This window comes from Macaca mulatta, chromosome 2 (assembly GCF_049350105.2).
Source record: "Macaca mulatta isolate MMU2019108-1 chromosome 2, T2T-MMU8v2.0, whole genome shotgun sequence".
NCBI classification, from domain to species: Eukaryota; Metazoa; Chordata; class Mammalia; order Primates; family Cercopithecidae; genus Macaca; species Macaca mulatta.
The window spans coordinates 171,745,677-171,767,474 of record NC_133407.1 but is presented as its reverse complement, the minus strand read 5'-3'; the positions used below and the strand labels follow the sequence as shown (position 1 = coordinate 171,767,474).

The 21,798-nt window shown below is 39.2% G+C and overlaps 1 protein-coding gene across 44 annotated transcripts in view; it reads left to right on the top strand.

Moving 5' to 3' along the window:
* Positions 1-21,798, top strand: part of PHLDB2 (pleckstrin homology like domain family B member 2) — a 239,895-nt gene that overhangs the window by 148,867 nt on the left and 69,230 nt on the right. For all 44 annotated transcript variants that reach the window (XM_077994246.1, XM_077994245.1, XM_077994260.1 and 41 more), the window contains one exon: positions 968-2,316. In XM_077994246.1, coding sequence (XP_077850372.1) covers positions 968-2,316 — 1,349 coding nt within the window. The remainder of the gene's footprint in view (positions 1-967; positions 2,317-21,798) is intronic.

The following is a 21,798-nucleotide window of genomic DNA, read 5'->3' as shown; positions in this document are numbered from 1 at the left end:
CATGAGTTCAATGACAATGTTTAAATTGTATTTTCACTTTACTGATAATCTAAGAAAAAAAATTTTAACAGGTAGAATTATAAGCCTTCCCATTTGCAGTAATAGTTTGTAATTAAAAGATATTTTCATAGGCTAAAACTTTAGTTCTTTAAGTTAACATTGTTCAAACCAGGGATGAAAACATATTTTCTTAAAAATTTTAATCGTGGAACATAGAATCCTGATCTATTCCCTGGAAGAGTGAGTAGGTCCTGATAGGATGAGCTTAGTGCATTTGGGGTACTAGAAAATTTGAAGGATATAACAGTTTCAGGTTTTTAAATATACCATCCTGATCACGTGTCAGTAATTGGTGGAATACTCTTTTCTTTGTTATTACCTGCCTCTGATGACTAAAGGAGCTTTAAGTCTTTTTGTTGAGAAGGTAAATCCCAGAGCCCTCGTTTAAAGAACCATCTTCTAACTCTCACGTTATTGATCAGTGTCTAACGTAAACTTTTCTTTTTCTGCCCAAACGTGAATTTTGTTTCCTCAGGACTTTATTTCTGAGCAGTTAATGATTCTAGCAGAGACATCTATAGTAAAGTCCATTGCATTATGCCTTTGGGCATTAGCTAGTCACTAGGGAAGCCGGTGTTCCTTGAAGGGCCAGAACATTAAGGAGAAATTGTCTTTTTTATGTCCCAACCTAATCCTGCGCCTTTACTTGGTTAGGGATTTGTTTCACTCAAATGTCATTGCTGTCCTTTTAAGTTATTTTTCTTTTGTACATAAGATATCTCAGATCAGTGATCTTCATTATCCTCTAATTTGCTGTATGGTTTTAACAGGTTTATTAGTAAAACTGAGTTTGTGTTTATTTGCATTAGGTCAGACCGCAAGATTATTTGTTCAGATGTAGGCCTAACAAGCGATTGTTCTTTTAAAATCTTTTTTAACGCAAAATTTTCTCTTCATTTCTTTACAGATTCCAGCAAGATTATGGAAGAGCATAGCTACATACAAAAGGAGCTAGATTTAGAAAATGGTAGCTTAGAGGAAGACGCTGTGGTGCATTCTGTTGAGAACAATTTCCAAAACATGATGGAGAGCCTCAGCCCAAAGAAATACTCTTCCAGTCTGAGATTTAAAGCCAATGGAGACTATTCTGGCTCCTATTTAACCCTCTCACAACCTGTGCCTGCAAAGAGAAGCCCTTCTCCTTTGGGAACCAGTGTGAAAAGCAGCCCCTCCTTAGCCAAAATCCAGGGAAGCAAGCAGTTCTCTTATGATGGAACTGACAAAAATATTGCTATGAAACCTCCAACTCCTTTACTCAGCACTACATCCTCCCTCAGCGGATATCCACTTGGAAGAGCAGACTTTGATCATTATACTGGCCGGGACAGTGAAAGGGCCTTGAGGCTCTCAGAGAAGCCTCCGTATTCCAAGTATAGCTCAAGGAATAAATCGCACGACAATGTCTACTTTCTCGGAGGGCTGGAAGGTCGGAAGGCATCTGGCTCGCTCCTGGCCATGTGGAATGGAAGTTCCCTGAGTGATGCTGGCCCCCCTCCTATCAGCAGATCGGGAGCTGCAAGCATGCCTTCAAGCCCAAAGCAAGCCAGGAAAATGAGCATTCAGGACAGCCTGACGCTTCAACCCAAGTTAACTAGACACAAGGAGCTTGCATCTGAAAACATCAATTTGAGAACTAGGAAGTACTCCAGCAGCAGCCTGAGTCACATGGGAGCCTACAGCCGATCACTTCCCAGGTTGTACAAAGCCACAGAGAACCAGCTGACACCTCTCAGCTTGCCTCCAAGAAACTCTCTGGGCAATTCCAAACGAACAAAACTTGGGGAAAAGGATCTACCTCATAGCATAATAGACAATGACAATTACCTTAATTTTTCTTCTTTGAGCTCAGGGGCTTTACCCTATAAAACCTCTGCTTCTGAAGGCAATCCTTATGTAAGTTCTACCCTCAGTGTCCCTGCCAGTCCTCGAGTGGCTCGGAAGATGCTTCTGGCCTCCACCTCTTCCTGCGCCTCTGATGACTTTGATCGGGCTTCATACGTGGGGACAAACCCGAGTCATTCACTTCTTGCTGGAGAGTCAGACAGAGTGTTTGCGACCAGGAGGAACTTCTCTTGTGGATCTGTGGAATTTGATGAGGCTGATTTGGAAAGCCTCAGACAGACCTCAGGAACCCCCCAGCCTGTCCTTCGGGAACGGAAAAGCAGCATTAGCTCCATTTCAGGACGTGATGACCTGATGGATTATCACCGGCGGCAGAGGGAAGAAAGACTGAGGGAGCAGGAGATGGAGCGATTGGTAATCATCTAACAGTGATTGACCTCACTGTTTCATTAACCAGCATCTACAGGGCAGCCTTGGAGATGGACTCCAGGATATGTGGGAATATAGGATATTCATGTTCACCAGCCACAGCTGCTGTCTTTCTCTTCTCTTCTGCTATATGCTTCTTCTTCCCATATCACTATTAATAGGCATGTTTGGCTATCTTGAAGGCCTCCAGGAATTAATGTTAATTTAGTTGCTCTGCGGACTTCTCACAAGTATAAATTCTTTAAAAACATAACAGAGGAGCTGCGAATTTTATGAAATTTCTGAGTCTTAACAAACTTCTCTTTAAGACTATGAGGAAATGCTGACTTGTATTATTTATATCATTAAATTTGCATGTGTATGGTTATGAGAGAAGTAGTCAGTGAAATCATGACTCACCAAGAATTAGGTAGTGAATTTGTCTTTATAGCAAGTTGTCTAGAAAGTTGGAGTTGCCTCAGTGGTGCTCAGCTTTTCTCCACACTGTTCATACACAACCTTACTATCTTTAGCTCTGATTCTTAGCACGTACAGTGACTCCAAACTACACATACAAGATCTATTGAGTTGTCTTTTTCCATTTAAAATGAATTTATACTTATTGAAAATAAGAAGACAGGAGGAAACATCCCTTGAGAGGCTCACCAATGAATGAGAACAGACAACTGCTTTTTCCCATTCTCTTTTAAGCACAGGTTTTTCTCTTTTAGAATGAATACCTGTCAGAGATTACTTTGATTCATTTTTGATTCGTGATTTCCTTAACGAGAGAAGCTGCAGGATAGTGAAGCTGATTTACAACAACACTATAGCATTATCAGAAGTATTTTAGTTGCTAAAATATTCTAGAATATGATTTTTGAATCACAAAACTGGTTAATACCCTATAGGACAATAAAATTGTAACCCAGCCTTGTCCAACCTGTGGCCTGTGGGCCGCACATGGCCCACAATGGCTTTGAATGTCATCCCATACAAACTCAAACTTTCTTAAAACATGATGAGATTTTTTTTGCCTTTTTTTTTTTTTTTCTAAGTTCATCAGCTATCGTTAGTGTATTTTATGTGTGGCCCAAGACAGTTCTTCTTCTCCAGTGTGTACCAGGATTGGACACACCTGTTGTAACCTTTGGATTATAATGGACGGAAACCATTTGCATCCATCCAGTAGGAAGTATGTTTGACATTTTAGAGCAGTAATCATTTGCATCACTTATAGTTTTTGATAAGTTGATGTCTGTTCTTACAGAGTTTTCAAATATCCTAACTGACAATGGTGAATGAAAACAAATGTGCATAACCTTAGAGAATTTAGATAGTCTTTAGGTGGGTCAGTTATACAGTACTCAGTATGACATTCCTCTTTATTATCATAAATAATCTCTGCAGACTGTTCTTGGTCACAAAATGGCATTGTGTTTGGGCTTGCTTCATTGACAGAAATTCAGAAGATGTTTTAATTAGCATACAAAAGTCTTGTTTATGGACAGCAAATATAATGCTATACCATGCAAAGCAACTGTTATTTATAAAGCCAGAATATTAACTTCTATCCGATAACAAGGAATCTGGGAGAGCATTTTTAATGGCTTCCATTACTCTGGACGTCTTCCTTAAATGCTTCTATTTGCTCTTCTATTCCAAGGATAGGCAACCAAACTCAAGAAATTCATCTCTGCTAGCTTTCATGTTCAGCATCTCTAAGTGTTGGTGAATTTCTCTTTCCTCCAGATTTTCCCAATCTGGTATGATTCTTGGCAATCCAGGAAGTGACCTTCTGTACTGCCTGTAAGGTTGGGCCCGTTAAGTCATAAACAGTTTTGACTTCTTGGGAGAGCTTTGTGGATATTGCTGTAAATATGAAGTTATATATATTTTTTCTTTAATAGTGGACTTATCGTATCTGTTGAAATGAGGTTTATTTTTAAATTTGACACTCTAGGCTTGATCTTGGTTGCATAGTCTATTTGTTTGACTACATTGTGGTAAAAGGGATGACAGATTCTTATCAAGCCTATGCAAATTATGATATTGCCATTAAAAAGTAAAGTGACTCAGATTACTTCCTGAATTCTCAGAGATCAGTGAGAACAATTTACCATTAAAATAATATTTCATTTAGTTTGCAAAATCAGAGTTAGCTGAATAGAGGATTAGAGATAGAGCAGTATGAATGCCAAAGCATTTTCCCCCTAAAAAATAGAACATTAAAAATAATACTAGTAATATTCCAAAACACATATCCACTTTTAGAAATTCAATTTTTATTACAATTCAATCACTTCTATGTAATTAATTCTTATTCCTCTGTTTCTTGGGCTCTTAATTTGGTTTCATGCAGTCATCTATTTCTGGACTAAAAAGTCCTGAAAATCTGATTTGGGTGCCTAGTACTGTCTAATTTTCTCTATGCAATTCTTTGAAATATTAAGAGTTAAGAATACCTGGTAAAGTTCTGTCCACAAGGTTCTAAAACTGTCTTTTCTTTGTTAACGAGATATTGTATTTTGTAGGCAAGCTCACGGGGAAAGTAGAGAATACTTGGTGAATGTAAGAGTTAAGTGGCTGTGGTTAATTTAACAAACAATATCAGCATGAAGGAGAGTTAAAATCCTTTAAATCAGTTTTTTAAGAACATATTACAGAGAGTGAGGGCACTGGCATATATTCAGGGCCTTTCTGTAAAGTACCCAATCTTTGAACATTACCTATAATATTAAAAATCATATTTTACCTGTATAAAATTATCTTAAGGGCAGGCGACTTCCTCATTTGATTTGAGAAATTTTTAGGGGCGCAGTGAGCAAACCTAATTATTTCTAGCCTCTTTCTTTTTGTAAAATTAAAAAACAATTCTTTGTGATTGCCCAGAGGTTCTCTGGGAAAACGTAAAAGTGGTTCAGAAATAGATATCTTGGAATTTTTTTTTTCTTCTGTATTTAGGGTCTGCCTGATCTTGAAGGCAAAATGAGAGGTTTTGTCACTTGAGTCATAAAGAATGGTGTATACCTGAGAGTAGTGAATGTTTGTGGTTTGGCTGTTTAATCAAATGGCAATGGATTATTTTATGATGAGCAAGAAGCCTCAAATCGTTCAAAAATGAAGAAAACTCTTTTTGTTATTTTAAATATGCAAGAATACGTTCCAATCAGCGCAAAGCTCAGGAAAACTCTTGTAAGATACTAGTCTCTGTTCTTTGGGCAGATTATGTGGAATAACCTTTTACTGCCTTTTACAAGCATCGACTGATTTCTCCAAGTTCAGTCTGTCATTTCAATAGCAATAACTGCATTTTAGTTTTACATTAACAGGGTGCTTGTCATATATTACATTTTTAATGCATTACATTAAACATACTTTATGAATAATTGCATCAAAATCATGCAAACTTTGCCAAATTCTTAAAATTTTGTTACTTCTTTATAGCCTTTTTATTTGCAAGCATTATAAACCAAGTTAAATCTAACTCCCCTTTTGCAGATCTGCAATTTTCTGTTTCCATCAACTTCTGCTCTTCATTGTGCTCTTCCACATTCTGGAACAACCAGACACACATCAAAAATACTTAAAGGTATTAGAAATTATGTTCAAGCTAACACATCACAGGACATAATTACGGAAAATGTGAAAAGGTTGGTCACAGTTATAATTCAGTTTAGGTGAGCAAAAAGTTTATATTTTTCTTAATATTATGGACGTAATCTTAGCTTATGTTTTTGGCAAACTAATAAAAGGCAGTTTAAAAGTTCAGGTAAACTAATCTCTTCATCATAAAACATTCAAGTTTTTTTTAAAAAATGAGATTATACTTGTATTATACTATACATTGATGAAACAAGGAAAAGATGTATAGCTGTTTTGTTGTTGTTGTTTTTAAAATGTATTTTCTTTCTTAAAAGTTATATTTGCCCATGACACAGCCCCAGGAGATTCTGAGAACATGTGTCCCTAAAGGTGTTTTTAAAACCAAATTATCAAATCAGGTCTTTTTTTTTTTTTTTAAGAGAGCACAGTTAGACTGGGTGAGGTGGCTTATACTTGTAATCCCAGTACTTTGGGAGGCCAAGGTGGGAGGATCACTTGAGCCCAGGAATTTGAGACCAGCCCAGGCAACATGGCAAAACCCTGTCTCTACAAAAAATACAAAAATTAGCTGGGTGTGGTGGTGCACACCTGTAGTCCCAGCTACTTGGGAGGCTGAGGTGGGAGTATTGATTAAGCTCAGGAGATTGAGGCTGCAGTGAGCCAGCCATGTTCATGCCACTGAACTCCAGCCCGGGTGGCAGAGTGAGACCCCATTATTTAAAAAAGCACCTTTAAAGCATTAGAATTTCACAAAATTTACTTCAAGAAAATAAATTCTTGAAATTCTGGGAATGTTAGATTTCTCTAACTACTTGTTAGTCTCTGTAAACCAATCAGAACAGTAGGCCTCCTCTATTTAATTTATTATTATCCTTGGGAGATAGAAAAATATTTCACCTACACAGAGTATTTCCCCCTCCCCCCGCCCCCAGGTAGAGAGACAGATGAAAGGTTTATGGCATAAGTCCTACAGCTCCAATTACAGATCAAAAGTGAACACTGGAACACAAAATCTCACTGGAACACAGATCTCAAAAGACTGCTTTTCCATCAGGCACTAAATATATTCCTGATCTGAGTACACAAATAGAAAAACAAACAAATTATAAACAACAACAACAAACAAATAATCTGTCATCTCTCACCTGACCAAGGCTGGATTCCAGTTCTACCTGACAACTCTCCACGTGGTCAGATCGTGAAACCAGATTCCTAGTCATGGTTGCCACCAGTGGAGATAACTATCAGTTGTATGCAAACCAGAATCCCAGGCCAAGGATTAGAAACAAAAACTGTAGCACAGATTCAGTAAAACAAAAACTGCAGAGAATAGTGAGTCAGTGAAGCTGATGTTCTACTGCCATTTATGATTTACCTCAGAAGCCAAGAAAAGATATGTCTAGGCATCCAGCCCATGAGATATACTTCATGGGCAGTGCAATTTAATTGACTGGATAGAGTGAGTCACTTGTGCATTTTATTAGGACCTCCAAATTGTCAAAGCATAATTTTCAAAAAGTAAATGCAACTCTTATATAAATGAAGAACGAATAGATGCCAAAGATTTCTTTAACTCATTAATGAAGAAACCAGGTGGGGTAAAGCTGGTTCACTAAGCATAATATCTGTAATATTTTTAGCTCAGCTGTGATTATACTAGTGTTCCACCTGGATTTTTTTTTAATGTGTTCAATCTTTATTTGAAAACGCAAGGTAGTTTCATTGAGTACTAAAGATTGAACTATAATTATGCACCTCCGAGGACCTATTAATGAGGTAAACAATCTACTTTGAGTCTGTATTAAATAACTTCCAGCTGCTGTGCTATTTGAGATGTTTAGTTTGTTCCTTTTTTAAAAAAATAATTTTTCTTTCTTTTTTGTTTTTGCTCTCAGCTACCAATTCATGCTTTGGTCATTTTTGCCAGCCATTTCGTTTTTTATGATCTTGGAAACCAGTTATCAAGTCTTGATTTGAAGTGTTCTGAACTAAGAGTGACTAAGTACAAGTGAGGTCTCAAGGAGGTCCCCAGTACATGAAGTGTGTGCATTTCAGTTCATAGACCTTGTGACATCCATTTGGACTGGTTGGTGGGTCATTTTAACTTCCTCTGAGCTATGTTTCAAGTAGAGGACATTAATGGATAAGGTGTTGCTAGAGGGCTGGGATGCTGATTCTTTGACAAGTTAGATGTTCTAGATCAGGGGTCCCCATCCCCCGGGCCATGGGCCTTAGACCAGTAGCGGTTTGTGGCCTGTTAGGAATGGGGCTGCACAGCAGGAGGTAAGTGGTAAGCCAGCAAAGGTTCATTAGTGTTTCCAGCCACTCCCCATCACTCACGTTACTGCCTGAGCTCCAACTCCTGTTAGATCAGTGGTGGCATTTGATTTTCAAAAGAGCATGAACACTGTTGTGAACTGAACATGTGAGGGATCTAGGTTGTGCGCTCCTTATGAGAGTCTAATGCCTGATGATCTGTCACTGTCTCCCATCACCCCTAGATGGGGCCGACTAGTTGCAGGTAAACAAGCTCAGGGCTCCCACTGATTCTATATTATGATGAGTTATATAATTACTGCATTACACATTACACTGTAATAATAATAGAAATAAAGTGCCCAATAAATGTAATGTGCTTGAATCATCCCAAAACCATCCCTCCCCCATGTCCCTGGAAAAATTGTCTTCCATGAGACCAATCCTGTTGCCAAAAATTTGGGGGACTGCTGTTTTAGAGGTTAGAAAAATCATTATAAAGTAGGGTATTCTTGTATTCATTCTGTTTGACACCTGCCCTCCTCCAAGTAGTCCAGAGGTAGTGATGGCTGTCTAGAGCTTTTTATGGTCCAAGGCAGTGAAAGTCATTTTAAGAAGAAAAGGGGAAAATAAAAAAATGAAAGCAAACCCTGATGCTTTTAAGAGTATTCATTTGGTTACGTTGCCAAAAGCACCTGTGTTCTTTTGTGGAGAACCAGTGGATTCCCACGAATTGCATTGTAGCCATCCAATATTTTCTTTCTGGCTGGTAGTGGTCGTCTACTACCTTGATAAATAGCATTGTCGCCATTTAGAACTCTGCAGGGCCACGTTGATACTTATTTCTCAAACGTGGTGTAATGTGATGCCAGCTCTCATGAAGCATCATGGAGTAAGGTTTTCTGATTTTTTACATACATATGAATTTTTTACATTGCATATGGATTCCTTGAAAATAAGGTTGGCTTTCTTTTAAGGCACATATTAATGTTTCTGTGGTAGTTATGTGAATAGGTGAAATGTCTGGGTCAGCAATTCCTACCATTGGAGGTGTTTTGTCCTTATAGCTCCTATGAAAGCACTTTATAACTAAATAATTTTAATCAGTAAGAGGCTGGGACCCTACCTATCTTGCTTACCACTATAGATGCACCTCCTAGCCAGATGACTAGAGCATAGGAAGCATTCTTTACATGTTTTTAAAAAGAGTAATTGAATGTTTTTGATACCCATTCTTGACGTCCATTCTGGGTTTCCTTAATCTGTGACTGTAGGTTGCATCCCTGGTTCCCAGATGATATGCATTTAGTTCTAGGTAACAGTGAAACTCTATGCAAAAAATGAAGATATTTCAGTATAAATACATTATTTTTTACTTCCAGAAAGGAGAAATTCTTTTCCAAATTTCAATTAAAAATAAAAAATGAAAGAGTTATTTTTCTTTACTTTGAAAATTTTCTAGCATTCTTTGTAAGAATTGTTGCTCTCCAAGGTCATACAAAAACCAAGGCTACAGGTCCGAGAGTCTTGCTTGTGTACCATTGAGCAGATCATAGATCTAATGTTTCTAAAATTAAGTAAAAGACTAATTGAGCATATTTGTTTAAGGACTTTTGGTATTTTATAAAATAAATTTATATGTTCTCTAATCTCTGAAAGGTGGTCAGATGCAGACCCTATTTTAAAGGCCAGAAAATAAACGGGTTGGTATTATTTAATGTTGTAATCAGGAAAAATTGTTTAGGAACCCAAGACTAGTGAGCGTGGTCAGGTCAAAGTGACTCCACATGTAGATTTTTGCTTCTCTATTTGCTTCTTGCTGTCTCTATTTCCTGGTGACTCCTGACCCCCCAAAACAAGTTGGGCATTCAGACCTTTTTGGCTATGTTGAGCCATATTATAAGTTTGACACTATTTTTTGTTTGGATAGCAGAATGGACAATGTTAAGAGCATGCTTATTGTTGTTTAGTCATAGCATTAATCTTTTTTTTTTTATTTTAGAAGAATGTCTTTGAAATGTGAAGACAAGTTTAAGTACTGAAAACTGTTTCGTCCTCCAGTCTGACTTGAATCTCCTTCCTGATGTGGCCCTTCCGTTTGCTACATCCTGAGTATAATTTTAAGTTATTAAAAAAAAAATGGCTGCACTAGCTGGAAGAAGCCAGCTAAATTGCAAACGGGGTGAGAGGTTTGTTTACCAACCCAATAAACTTAGTGACTCAAGACTTTTGAAAGGATCTTGAGAAACAATGGCTTTCTTCCTATACTCTGAGCTAGAATGGCCACTGGCAGGTACATAAGTTGATTTAATCTTCAGATTCAGTCTAAGCCTTAAGCTGAATTTTTGCAGTAGTCTATTCTTGAGAGCAAATCCTCTGTTCTTACAGTGGCAGTACAAGCTATTGCCTCTTGATGGTGCCATGCATTAAAAAATTATTCTTAGAATTTGAGAGATGTATGTTCCTACTCTTCACATAGTTGAGCTTGCTCAGGCTAAATGCTGAAATATAAAAAGCAACTTGGACTAAAAAGAGGCCCTTTATGCCCCTATGTCAGTTATAGAAGAAGTCGCATTCTTTTTTAAAATCATAAATATATGAACACTTGTTTCTAAATAAGAAATAAAGCTCATAAATAAAATTTGTAGAAAAAAATACAGACTAAATGAAAACTGAAAATATATCAAGACCAACAAATATATAGGAGTGGAGGCCAGGCATGGTGGCTTACGCCTGTAATCCCAGCACTTTGGAAGGCCGAGGCAGGTGGATCACCTGCGGTCAGGAGTTCGAGACCACCCTGACCAGCATGGTGAAACCTCATCTCTACTAAAAAAATACAAAATTAGCTGGGCATGGTGGCACATGCCTGTAATGCCAGCTACTTCGGAGGCTGAGGCAGGAGAATCGCTTGAACCCGTGAGGTGAAGGTTACAGTGAGCCGAGATTGAGCCATTGCACTCCAACCTGGGCAAAAGAGTGAAATTCTGTCAAAAAAAAAAAAAAACCATACATATATGTGTGTGTGTATATATATATATGTGTATATATATGTGTGTGTGTTTGGAGATACATGAAGTGAAAGAGGACTATTGATTGTTTCTAGTAAAAGTGGTCCCCATATTTGTTGTCAAATTACTTTATATTTATTTATTATTCTTTTTTTGAGCAGAGTGTTGTCCAGGCTGGAGTGCAGTGGCAGGATCTCGGTCAAATTACTTTATATTTATTTATTATTCTTTTTTTGAGCAGAGTGTTGTCCAGGCTGGAGTGCAGTGGCAGGATCTCGGCTCAGCCTGCTGAGTCATTGGGATTACAGGTGCGTGCCACCATGCCCGAGTAATTTTTGTATTTTTAGTAGACACAGGGTTTTGCCATGTTGGCCAGGCTGTTCTCGAACTCCTGGCCTCAAGTTATTTGCTCCCGTCAGCCTCTGAAAGTATTGGGATTACAGGTGTGAGCCACCATGCCTGGCCTAGTATATCTAAATTTAAAAGCTGACCATTTATTGAGCTACCATTTTAAAAATTTATCATCAGCTAATAGGTTTAGTGATTGTGCTGGCTAATTCTTTCTTTTTTTTTTTTTCCTGAGATGGAGTCTCCCTCTGTTGCCTAGGCTAGGGTACAGTGGCGCGATGTCAGCTCACTGCAACCTCCGCCTCCTGGGTTTAAACAATTCTACTGCCTCAACCTCCCAAGTAGCTGGGATTACAGGTGCCCACCACCATGCCTGGCTAATTTTTGTATTTTCAGTAGAGATGGGGTTTCACCATATTGGCCAGGTAGTCTGGAACTCCTGACCTCCGGTGATCTGCCCGCCTTGGCCGCCCAAAGTGCTAGGATTACAGGCGTGAGCCACCGCGTCCAGGCTGCATTGGCTAGTTCTTATAATGTGAATTTCTCTTCCCCAGCTTGAGAAAAGGTTATGGGAATATTTGCTGTAGAGAATATTTTTAAAGTTGGAGATTGATTTTTCAAAAAAAAAAAAAAATCCAAAACAAGCATTACAAGGGTAACACATCCAGCACTTTTTCTTTTGTTTCAGCCATCTCAATGTGCCAGTTAAGAAGATGTTTATTAGAAGTCACTTAAACAAGATAATCTCTTTATATTGAATAATTGGAGATTCACATGCAATCATAAAACATAATTCAGAGGAATCCCGTGTATCCTTTACCCAGTTACCTCCAATGGTAACATCTTGCCAAACTATAGGACAATATCAGAGCTAGGATACTGACATTGATACAGTGAAGATACAGAACAGTTCTAACACCACAGTGGTCTCTCATGTTGGCCTTTTATAGCCGCACCAGCTTCCCTTCTCCTTAACCCCTGATAACCACTGATTTCTTTTCCATTTCTATAATTTTATCATTTCAGAATATAACCATATAGCATGTAACCTGTGGGTTTGGCTTTTTTCACTCAGCAGAGTTCTGTGGAAATTGGGCTGGTTGTTGCAGTCATTGGTTCATCAGGTTTAAGACTAGCATACTTGAGGCAAAGAAAAATCCCAGAGACACACTTCTGTGTGTTTCCTTGGGTTCCCAGTCTGCCTTCTTTCCACCTTTCAGAGTCTTCTTCTGTTTTTCCCTCCATATAACGTACAGGGTTCTGAGTTATACTTAGTGGGAGAAACAGGGAAAAGTATGTCTAATTCATCTTCCCTGAAGCCAAGTCAATGAGATTAGTTTCCTAAAGTTGCAAATAGCCAAAAGCTTTGCTCTGGTGAAGTCTAATGACTGCAGGTTGAAAATTTTTGGTTTGGATAAATTGATATTTCTTATTCCAGATTGCTAAGACCATATCCCAGCTCTGGGATTGTAATTTGGATTTTGAGGAAAGACAGAATTTTAAGGAAATGCTGAGTAGAATTAAAAGGAACAAATTTCTCGTATGGTGATTATTCTTTCATTCTGATTATAGAATAACAAAGCTAAAGCTATGAAAGGTCATCTTTTCCATCAGATCACGAAGACCAAGGCCTAAATCATCTTAGGCAGAGATTTCAATTTACAAGTTGTCTTGGAAGAAAGGAAAATATTCATGCATACCTCTGAGATATTGTGGGTTTGGTTCCAGACCACCGCAATAAAGCAAACATCATCATAAAGCAAGCGATGCAAATTTTTTGGTTTCCCAGTGCATATTAAAGTTATGTTTACACTATACTGTAATCTATGAAGTATGCAACAGCATTATGTATAAAAATGTACATACCTTAATTTAAAAATACTTTATTGCTTAAAAAAATACTAACAATTATCCGAGCCATCAGTGAGTTGTAATCTTTTTGCTGGTGGAGCGTTTTGCCTTGATGTTGATGACTGCTGACTGAACAAGCTGGCGATTGTTGAAGGTTGCAGTGGCTGTGGCAATTTCTTTTTTTCTTTTTCTTTTTCTTTTTCTTTTTTTTTTTTTTTTTTTGTGAATCTCACTTTGTCTCCCAGGCTGGAGTGCAGTGGCCCGATGTTGGCTGACTGCTGCACCTCTGCCTCCTGACTTCAAGTGGTTCTCTTGCCTTAGCCTCCCTAGTAGCTGGGACTACAGGCACCCGCCACCACATCCAGCTAATTTTTTATAATTTTAGTAGAGATGCAGTTTCACCATGTTGGCCAGGCTGGTCTCAAACTCCTGACCTCAAGTGACCCACCCACTTCAGCCTCCCGAAGTGTTGGGAATACAGGTGTGAGCCACCGCGCCCAGCCGGCGATTTTTAAAAATAAGATAGCAATGAAGTTTGCCACATCGATTCAACTCTTCCTTTCACAAAAGATTTATCTGCAACATGCAATGCTATTTGGTTGTGCCTTACTCACAGTATAACTTTTTTCAGAATTGGAATCAGTCCTCTCAAACCCTGCCACTGCTTTATCAAGTAAGCTCATATAATATTCTAAATCCTTTGTTGTCATTTCAAAAATGTTAGCAGCACCTTTACCAGGAGTAGATTCCATCTCAAGAAACCATTTTCTTGGCTCACCCATAAGAGCAATTCCTCATCAGTTCAAGTTTTATCACGAGATTTCAGCAATTCATTCACATCTTCAGGTTCTAAGTGTAATTATAGTTCTCTTGCTGTATCTACCACATCTGCAGTTACTTCTTCCACTTAAGTCTTAAACCCCTCAAAGTCTTCCATAAGGACTGGAATCAACTTCTTCCAAACTCTTGTTCATGTTGATAAAAATACCAATACCTCCTCTTCTGAAAATGGCATCTAAAACGGTGAATTCTTTCCAGATGGTTTTTTGATTAGCTTTGCTCATGTCTGTCAGAGGAATCACTACCTATGGCAACTATAGTCTTACAGAGTAGAGTGTATGTTTAAAATAAAAAGATTTGAATGCCAAAATTACCCCATGGGATGTAGAATGGATATTGTGTTATCAGGCATGAAAACAACATTTATTTCCTTGTGCATTTTTATCAGAGCTCTTGGGTGACTAGGTGTGTTGTCAGGGAGCAGTAATATTTATTCATATATTTTTAAATTTATTTTAAGTTCTTGGATACATATGTATAATGTGCAGGATTATTACATAGGTAAACATATGCCATGGTGGTTTGCTGCACCTATCAACCCATCACCTAGGTATTAAGGCTGGCATGCATTTAGATATTTTTCCCGATGCTCTCCCCCACTTCCCCTGAGCAGTAATATTTTTAAAGGATTTTTTTTTCCCCCTTGAGCAGTAGATCTCAACAGTGGGCTTGAAATATTCAGTAAACTATGGTATAAACAGATGTGGGATCATCTAGGCTTTGTTGTTCCACTTACAGAGCACAGGCAAAGTAGATTTAGCATAATTCTTAAGGGCCTTGGTATTTTTGGAATGGTCAGTGAACATTGGTTTCAACTTAAAATCAGCACTGACTGATTTTAAAACAGAGTCAACCTATCCTTTGAAACTTTGAAGCCAGGCGTTGACTTCTCTCTAGCTATGAAAGTCCTAGATGGCATCTTCTTCCAATATAAAGCTGTTTTGTCTACATTGTTTGTTTGTTGTTTGTTTATTGATTGATTAATTGTGGCCTGGGCTGGTCTTGAGCTCCTGGCCTCAAGTGATCCTCCCACCTAGGCCTCCCAAAGTGCTGGGATTACAGGAGTGAGCCACTGGCCCAGCTGAAAACCTGTTTCTTGTAGCCACCTTCATCAGTTATCTGAGATCTTCCCAACTGACTTGCTGCACCTTCTACTTCAGCACATTCTGTTTCACCTTGTACTTTTATGTTATAGAGACAATGTCTTTCCTTAAACCTCATGACCCAGCCTCTGCTAGTTACAGATTTTTCTTCTGCAGCTTCTTCACCTCATTTAAGCTTCACAGAATTGAAGAGAGTTAGGGCCTTGCTCTGGATTGGGTTGTGGCTTAAGGAAGTGTTTGATCTATTTTGACCACTAAAACTTTCTTTACATCAGCAATAAGGCTGTTTCACTTTCTTATTATTTGTGTGTTCACTGAAGAATCACCTTTAATTTTCTTCAAGAACTCTTTTGCGTTTACAACTTGGCTAATTGGTACAAGAGAGCTCACTTTTGGCCTGTCTCATGTTTGGCATGCCTTCCTTTCAAAGCTTAATCATTTCTAGCCTTTGCTTTAAAGTGTGAGATCTGTAACTCTTTCAGTCGAACACTTAGAAGCTATTGTAGGGTTATTAACTGGCCTATTTCAATATTGTGTCTTAGGAAATAGGAGGCCTGAAGAGAGGGAGAGAGACAAGGAAATGGCCTGTTGGTGGAGTAGTCAGAACATGTACAACATTTATTAATTAAGTTTGCTGTCTTATATGGGCATGGTTTGTAGCGTCCAAAATGATTACAATAGTAATGTCAAAGATACTGATCAGATCATAATAATGAAAAAGTTTTAAATATTGTAAGAATTACCAGAATGTGACGCAAAGACATGAAGTGAGCACATACTGTTGGAAAAATGTGCTCATAGACTTGCTCGCTGCAGGGTTTCCACAAATCACTTTGTAAAAAATGCACTATCTGCAGAGTGCAATAAAGCAAAATGTAGTAAAATAAGATATGCCTGTAGTTACTTTCTTAACATTATTCTCAGATTTAGAAAGAAGACATGCCATTGTTTGTTTTGCTTTTTTTTCTTTTTTATAGAGATGGGGTCTCACTATGTTGATGAGGCTGGCTTCAAGTGATCCTCCTGCCTCAGCCTCCTGATGTGTTGGAATCACAGGCGTGAGCCACTGTGCCCAGCCCTCTTTTGCATTTCTCTACATAAAACTTTGTGACATGCTTTTAAAATTTTAACACAGGCCGGGCACGGTGGCTCACGCCTGTCATCCCAGCACTTTAGGAGGCCGAGGCGGGTGAATCACAAGGTCAGGAGATCGAGACCATCCTGGCTAACATGGTGAAACCCCATCTCTACTAAAAATACAAAAAATTAGCCGGACATAGTGGCACATGTCTGTGGTCCCAGCTACTCAGGAGGCTGAGGCAGGAAAATCACTTGAACCCGGGTGGCGGAGGTTGCAGTGAGCCAAGATCACACCACTGCACTCCAGCCTGGGTGACAGAGTGAGACGCCGTCTCAAAACAAAACAAAAAAATTAACACATAATGTATTTATGCAATATGTCTCAAAAATAATTGTATTATAGTACTTTCAGTTGATATGTTATAGTCTACTGTCCTTCTTTTACGTGTAGACTTTCCTAGTTCTTTACCCCACTGGTTTCTTTATGCATTAAAAAAAATCTTATTTTTTTTAAAGGATAGGATATGTTTTCAAACATGAGGATTTAAAGGTCTTTATACCTCTCATATACTTATTTTGATTGAACTAAAGTATTTTAATGAATTGTGTCTTATAGGCTGTAGTCTTTCAGAAGAAGCAAACAAGATCTATTGGAACTTGATCAAGCTAAAGTGAAAATGTGAAGAGATGACAGTATGATTAAATTTTGTTGCGTTTTCTTTTTTTCTTTTTCTTTTTTTTTTTTTTTTGAGACAGAATCTCACTTTGTCACCCAGGCTGGAGTGCAGTGGCCAGATCTCAGCTCACTGCAAGCTCCGCCTCCCGGGTTCACGCCATTCTCCTGCCTCAGCCTCCTGAGTAGCTGGGACTACAGGCGTCCACCACCTCGCCTGGCTAGTTTTTGTATTTTTTAGTAGAGACGGGGTTTCACCATGTTAGCCAGGATGGTCTTGATCTCCTGACCTCGTGATCCGCCCTTCTCGGCCTCCCAAAGTGCTGGGATTATAGGCTTGAGCCACCACGCCCCGCCACTGTTGTGTTTTCTTTAATGGTATAGAGCAGTAGCATAATCTCTTTAACAGAATGGGCTCAGGCACTGTGCAGACTTCCTTCTGGAACACTGTCTATGTAAGAGAAACATCTGGCATGTTTTTCATAGATGCTGTATGGAAATTATGATAATACTGATCACATGAATTTCTTTGACTTATGGCCAGTTTTTTTCAGTCAATAGGGAGAAATACACTTTTTTCTCCTTGAATGTGTTGGAGTCATTCATAATGGGCATTTTCTTTAAAATGATATATTTTTGTCTTTTAAGAATAGTTCACCTCCAACCTTAATATTTTTTAAAAGTAAAACATTTCATAGCCCACCCATCTGCTGGTTTATTTTAAGTAGAAAAACAGTGCAAAAAATCATCAGGAAAAGGTCTAAAATATAGAGGATCCTAGATAAATGGTAATTGTGGTCAGAGATTTACTTGCATCTGCCTAACAAAACGCAGAGGTGGAAAAAACAAGTCAGAAAAACGTCATTGGCCAAAAAGTTAATAGGATTAATTAAATCAAGTTATATTACTTCAGAATGTGTTTAATGTAAATGAAAATCAAAATAGGCTGGGCATGGTAGCTCATTCCTGTAAATGCCAGCACTTTGGGAGGCCAAGGTGGGAGGATCACTTGAGCCCAGGAGATTGAGGCTATAGTGAACCATGATCACATTACTGCACTCTAGCCTAGGTGACAGTGCCAGACCCTGTCTCAAAAAGGAAGAAAATAAAAATAAATAAACCTGACTTTAGCATATGTTAGTAATTAAATATATACTTACTTTATATTTATGTCTGTTTTTAAAGTACAAATAAAATAGGCATATAGCCAGAAATAGTAGTAGAGGCAAGTGGATTTGAGGGAAATGTTGACACAGGTGAATAGCACTGAATATTTATTCAATTTTTTTTAAGCAGGGTCTCCCTCTGTCACCCAAGCTGGAGTGCAGTGGTGTGGTCACAGTTCAGTGCAACCTCCGCCCCCCCAGCTCAAGTGGTCCTCCTGCCTTGGCCTCCTGAGTAGCTGGGACTACAGGCATGAGCCACCATGCCCAGCTAATTTTGTATTTTCTGTAGAGATGGTGTTTCACCATGTTGCCTAGGCTAGTCTGTAACTCCTGGCCTCACATGATCCCCCACCTTGGCCTCCCAAAGTGCTGGGATTATAGGTGTGAGCCACCAGTCCTGGCCATTTATTCAATTTTTATTTTATTTATTTTTTAATTGGAAAGCTACCAAACCACAATAGGTTTAGAGAGACTTCTGAGTAATCATAATTTTTATTTGGATTTTTTTGTGTGTGATAATAATTTTTAAAAACGCAGGTGAGGAATTGGTTCATGAGATAAGAATAAAAGAACTAAATTTCTTCTTCTAAGTATGAGTAAGGCAGAATATGAGAAAAGTTCCTCAGGTATTTGAATGATGCGGGCCCTCAGTAAGGTGGGGACACCCATGTCTCTGAAGTTTAAGGTGGAGCCAGGGGCAATGTGAATAGAAGCCTGGGTTTTATGTCAAGGGTGAAATATGTGTCCTTAATAAGACAATGGATTCTTTGGAGGGTAGTTCTTTCTAGAAGCTACTCCACTGGACTTAGTATGCTGGAGGGAATATATGTTGCTCTGTAGTGGTGAGCGTGGGAGGACCAAATGACAAGATGCCTTTTTCCCCAGGTTACTATGGCAACTGGACAGAGCTCTGTTGCCAGGGGCAGAGGCAGGTGGACCACAGGGCAGGGAGTTGGTGGCCCTGAGGGAATTCTCTGTCCATCTAGATAGCCGAAGAAACCCCACAGATTTTTCAGGGAGACATTTGGCTGCATAACAACATATTTTTCCTGTATTTCCTTTCCCTGAAAATAATTGGGTTTAGTTTTTAGGTGTGCTTGTTAATCAGTACTAGAGATGGTCCCTCAGGGTCTACAAGATAATTATCTAGTTCACTTCACGCTTTTGACAGAAACCATCCTAACCATGACTGACAAACAGCGAGCACCTACTTCAAGACTGGCACCGCCTTTAGACTTGAAAGTACATAGTGCATCACATGTTCTCACACACAGTTCCTTACTGAATTCTTCCAGGATCCCAAGGGGAGGTCCTAATCTTCTCATCTCTGTTTTATAGACCATTGTAATTGAGGCTTGAAAGGTTGAACTTGATTAAAAAAAATCATAACTGTGTTATAGGTCTGGTAAATGTCAGAACTTCAAATCCAACTCTGTATTCTTTCTACTTAATCTGATATACAGATTCTGCTCTTAAAGTCCAGCTGGACACAGTGGCCCACACCTGTAATCCCAGCACTTTGGGAGGCCGAGGCAGGCAGATCACTTGAGGTGAGGAGTTCGAGACCAGCCTGGCCAAGATGGCAAAACCCCATTTCTACTAAAAATATAAAAATTAGTCGGGTGTGGTGGCAGGCACCTATAATCCCAGCTACATGGGAGGCTGAGGTGGGAGAATTGCTTGAACCCGAGAGGAGGCGGGGGTTACAGTGAGCCGAGATTGCAACACTACACTACAGCCTGGGTGACAGAGTGAGACCCTGTCTCAAAAAAAAAAAAAAAAAAAAAAAGTCCAAGAGTTCTGTGGAGGTAAGAAGTCAATTTATTCCACAAATCATTAAAATAATAAGATGACAGAGAGAGGCACCGAGCCTACTGTAGTCCTGATATCTTTATTTCTAAGCGTTTCGCTTATTTCTGGTCATTTTACTTCTAATTTTCCTGGGGAAAGTGCGAAATGCCCCTTCAGGGCGTCCAATCTGCATAAAGGCAGGACCATGCTGCCCCAGATTGCAAAGCGCTGGGAATGAGTGGAGATGGAAGTGCTGAGCATTAGCAGCTTCTTGGAGATTGCGAGTGTGGGTGTGGTGGGGGTGAGTGGGGAAGTAGGGAAGTAGAAGGGTAGATCTACTGGATAATCTGATCAAGATTGCTTTTTGTTTATTTTGAGGGGAGAGAGGGACTTGAGTACATTTTCAGACAGAGGAGAAGGAATCACTAGAGAGGAAAAGGTGTAGGAGAAGGAGTAATCAATAGAGCAAAGCCACAGGACCGTGGGAACAGGGTGCAGTGGTGCAGGGCAGAGGGCTTCCTGTTGGAAAGACTGAGACTCTCCTCAGATAACTGAGCTAATGCTCATGCTGTTTACTGTGTCCCAGACACCATTCTAAGTGTCATATATGAACAGTCATGCATTGCTTAACGATGGGAATGTGTTGCTGAGAAATGCACTATTGGACGATTTCATCATCTTGCAAAAGTATATTGTGAAAGAGAACAGCAATGAGTTTTCCTATTATCTACACTGGCCACTAGTTGCATGAGAGTGGGCTCTCTAATTAGGTTTCTAAATCTCTCTGTGCCTCACTTTCCTCATCTGTTAAATGGGGATTAGATAAAACCACTCCCACAAAGTTACGAAAAATAAAAATTAAAAAAAAGATGGGGATTGTGTCTGGCACTCAGCAAGCACTCTGCGAGTTTTAGCTAACTGCTGTTGACTGTTTTGCTCTGGGGATAGGTGGGAATCATTTAAACGTGTGAGAATTCTAAAGTAGACAGTAACCCTTTCACTTGGGGTCTGATGTAATGTGTGAAGAGATTGGCTTTCTGTTTTTTTTAAAGTCATTTATTTATTTGAGACAGTGTCTCACTGTCACACAGGCTGGAGTGCAGTGGTGTGATCTCGGCTCACTGTAATCTCTGCCTCTCAGGCTCAAGCGATCCCTCCACCTCAGCCTCCCAAGTAGCTGGGACTGCAGGTGTGTGCCACCTCGCCCAGCTAATTTTTGTATTTTTGGTAGAGACACGGTTTCACCATGTTGGCCAGGCTGGTCTCAAACTCCTGGCCTCAAGTGATCCACCGCCTTGGCCTCCCAAAGTGCTGAGATTCTAGGCATGAACCACCGTACCCAGCCTTAAAAGTCTGAGCTACCTTTGGGAGGGTCACCCCATGGGTAAGCTAGGGATTCCTCAACATGTTTTGCATTAGGTTTGTTTACATCAGCATCACCACAAGCGCATGAGTAATATGTTGCACTATGATGTTACAACAGCTATTATGTCATTAAAAAATAGGAATTTTTCAGCTCCATTATAATCTTTCTTTTCCTTTATGTTTTTCGGGTTAGAGAATGGCAGATGACACCCATTATAATTTTATGGGACTACTTTTGTATATGTAGCACTTTGTTAACTGGAATGTTGTTATGTGTACAGATATTTTGGTCAATGATGGGCCACAAATATGATAGTGGTCCTATAAGGTTGTAATACCATATTTCTAGTGTAGTTTCTATGTTTAGGTCTGTTTAGATCAGAAGTACTTACCATGGT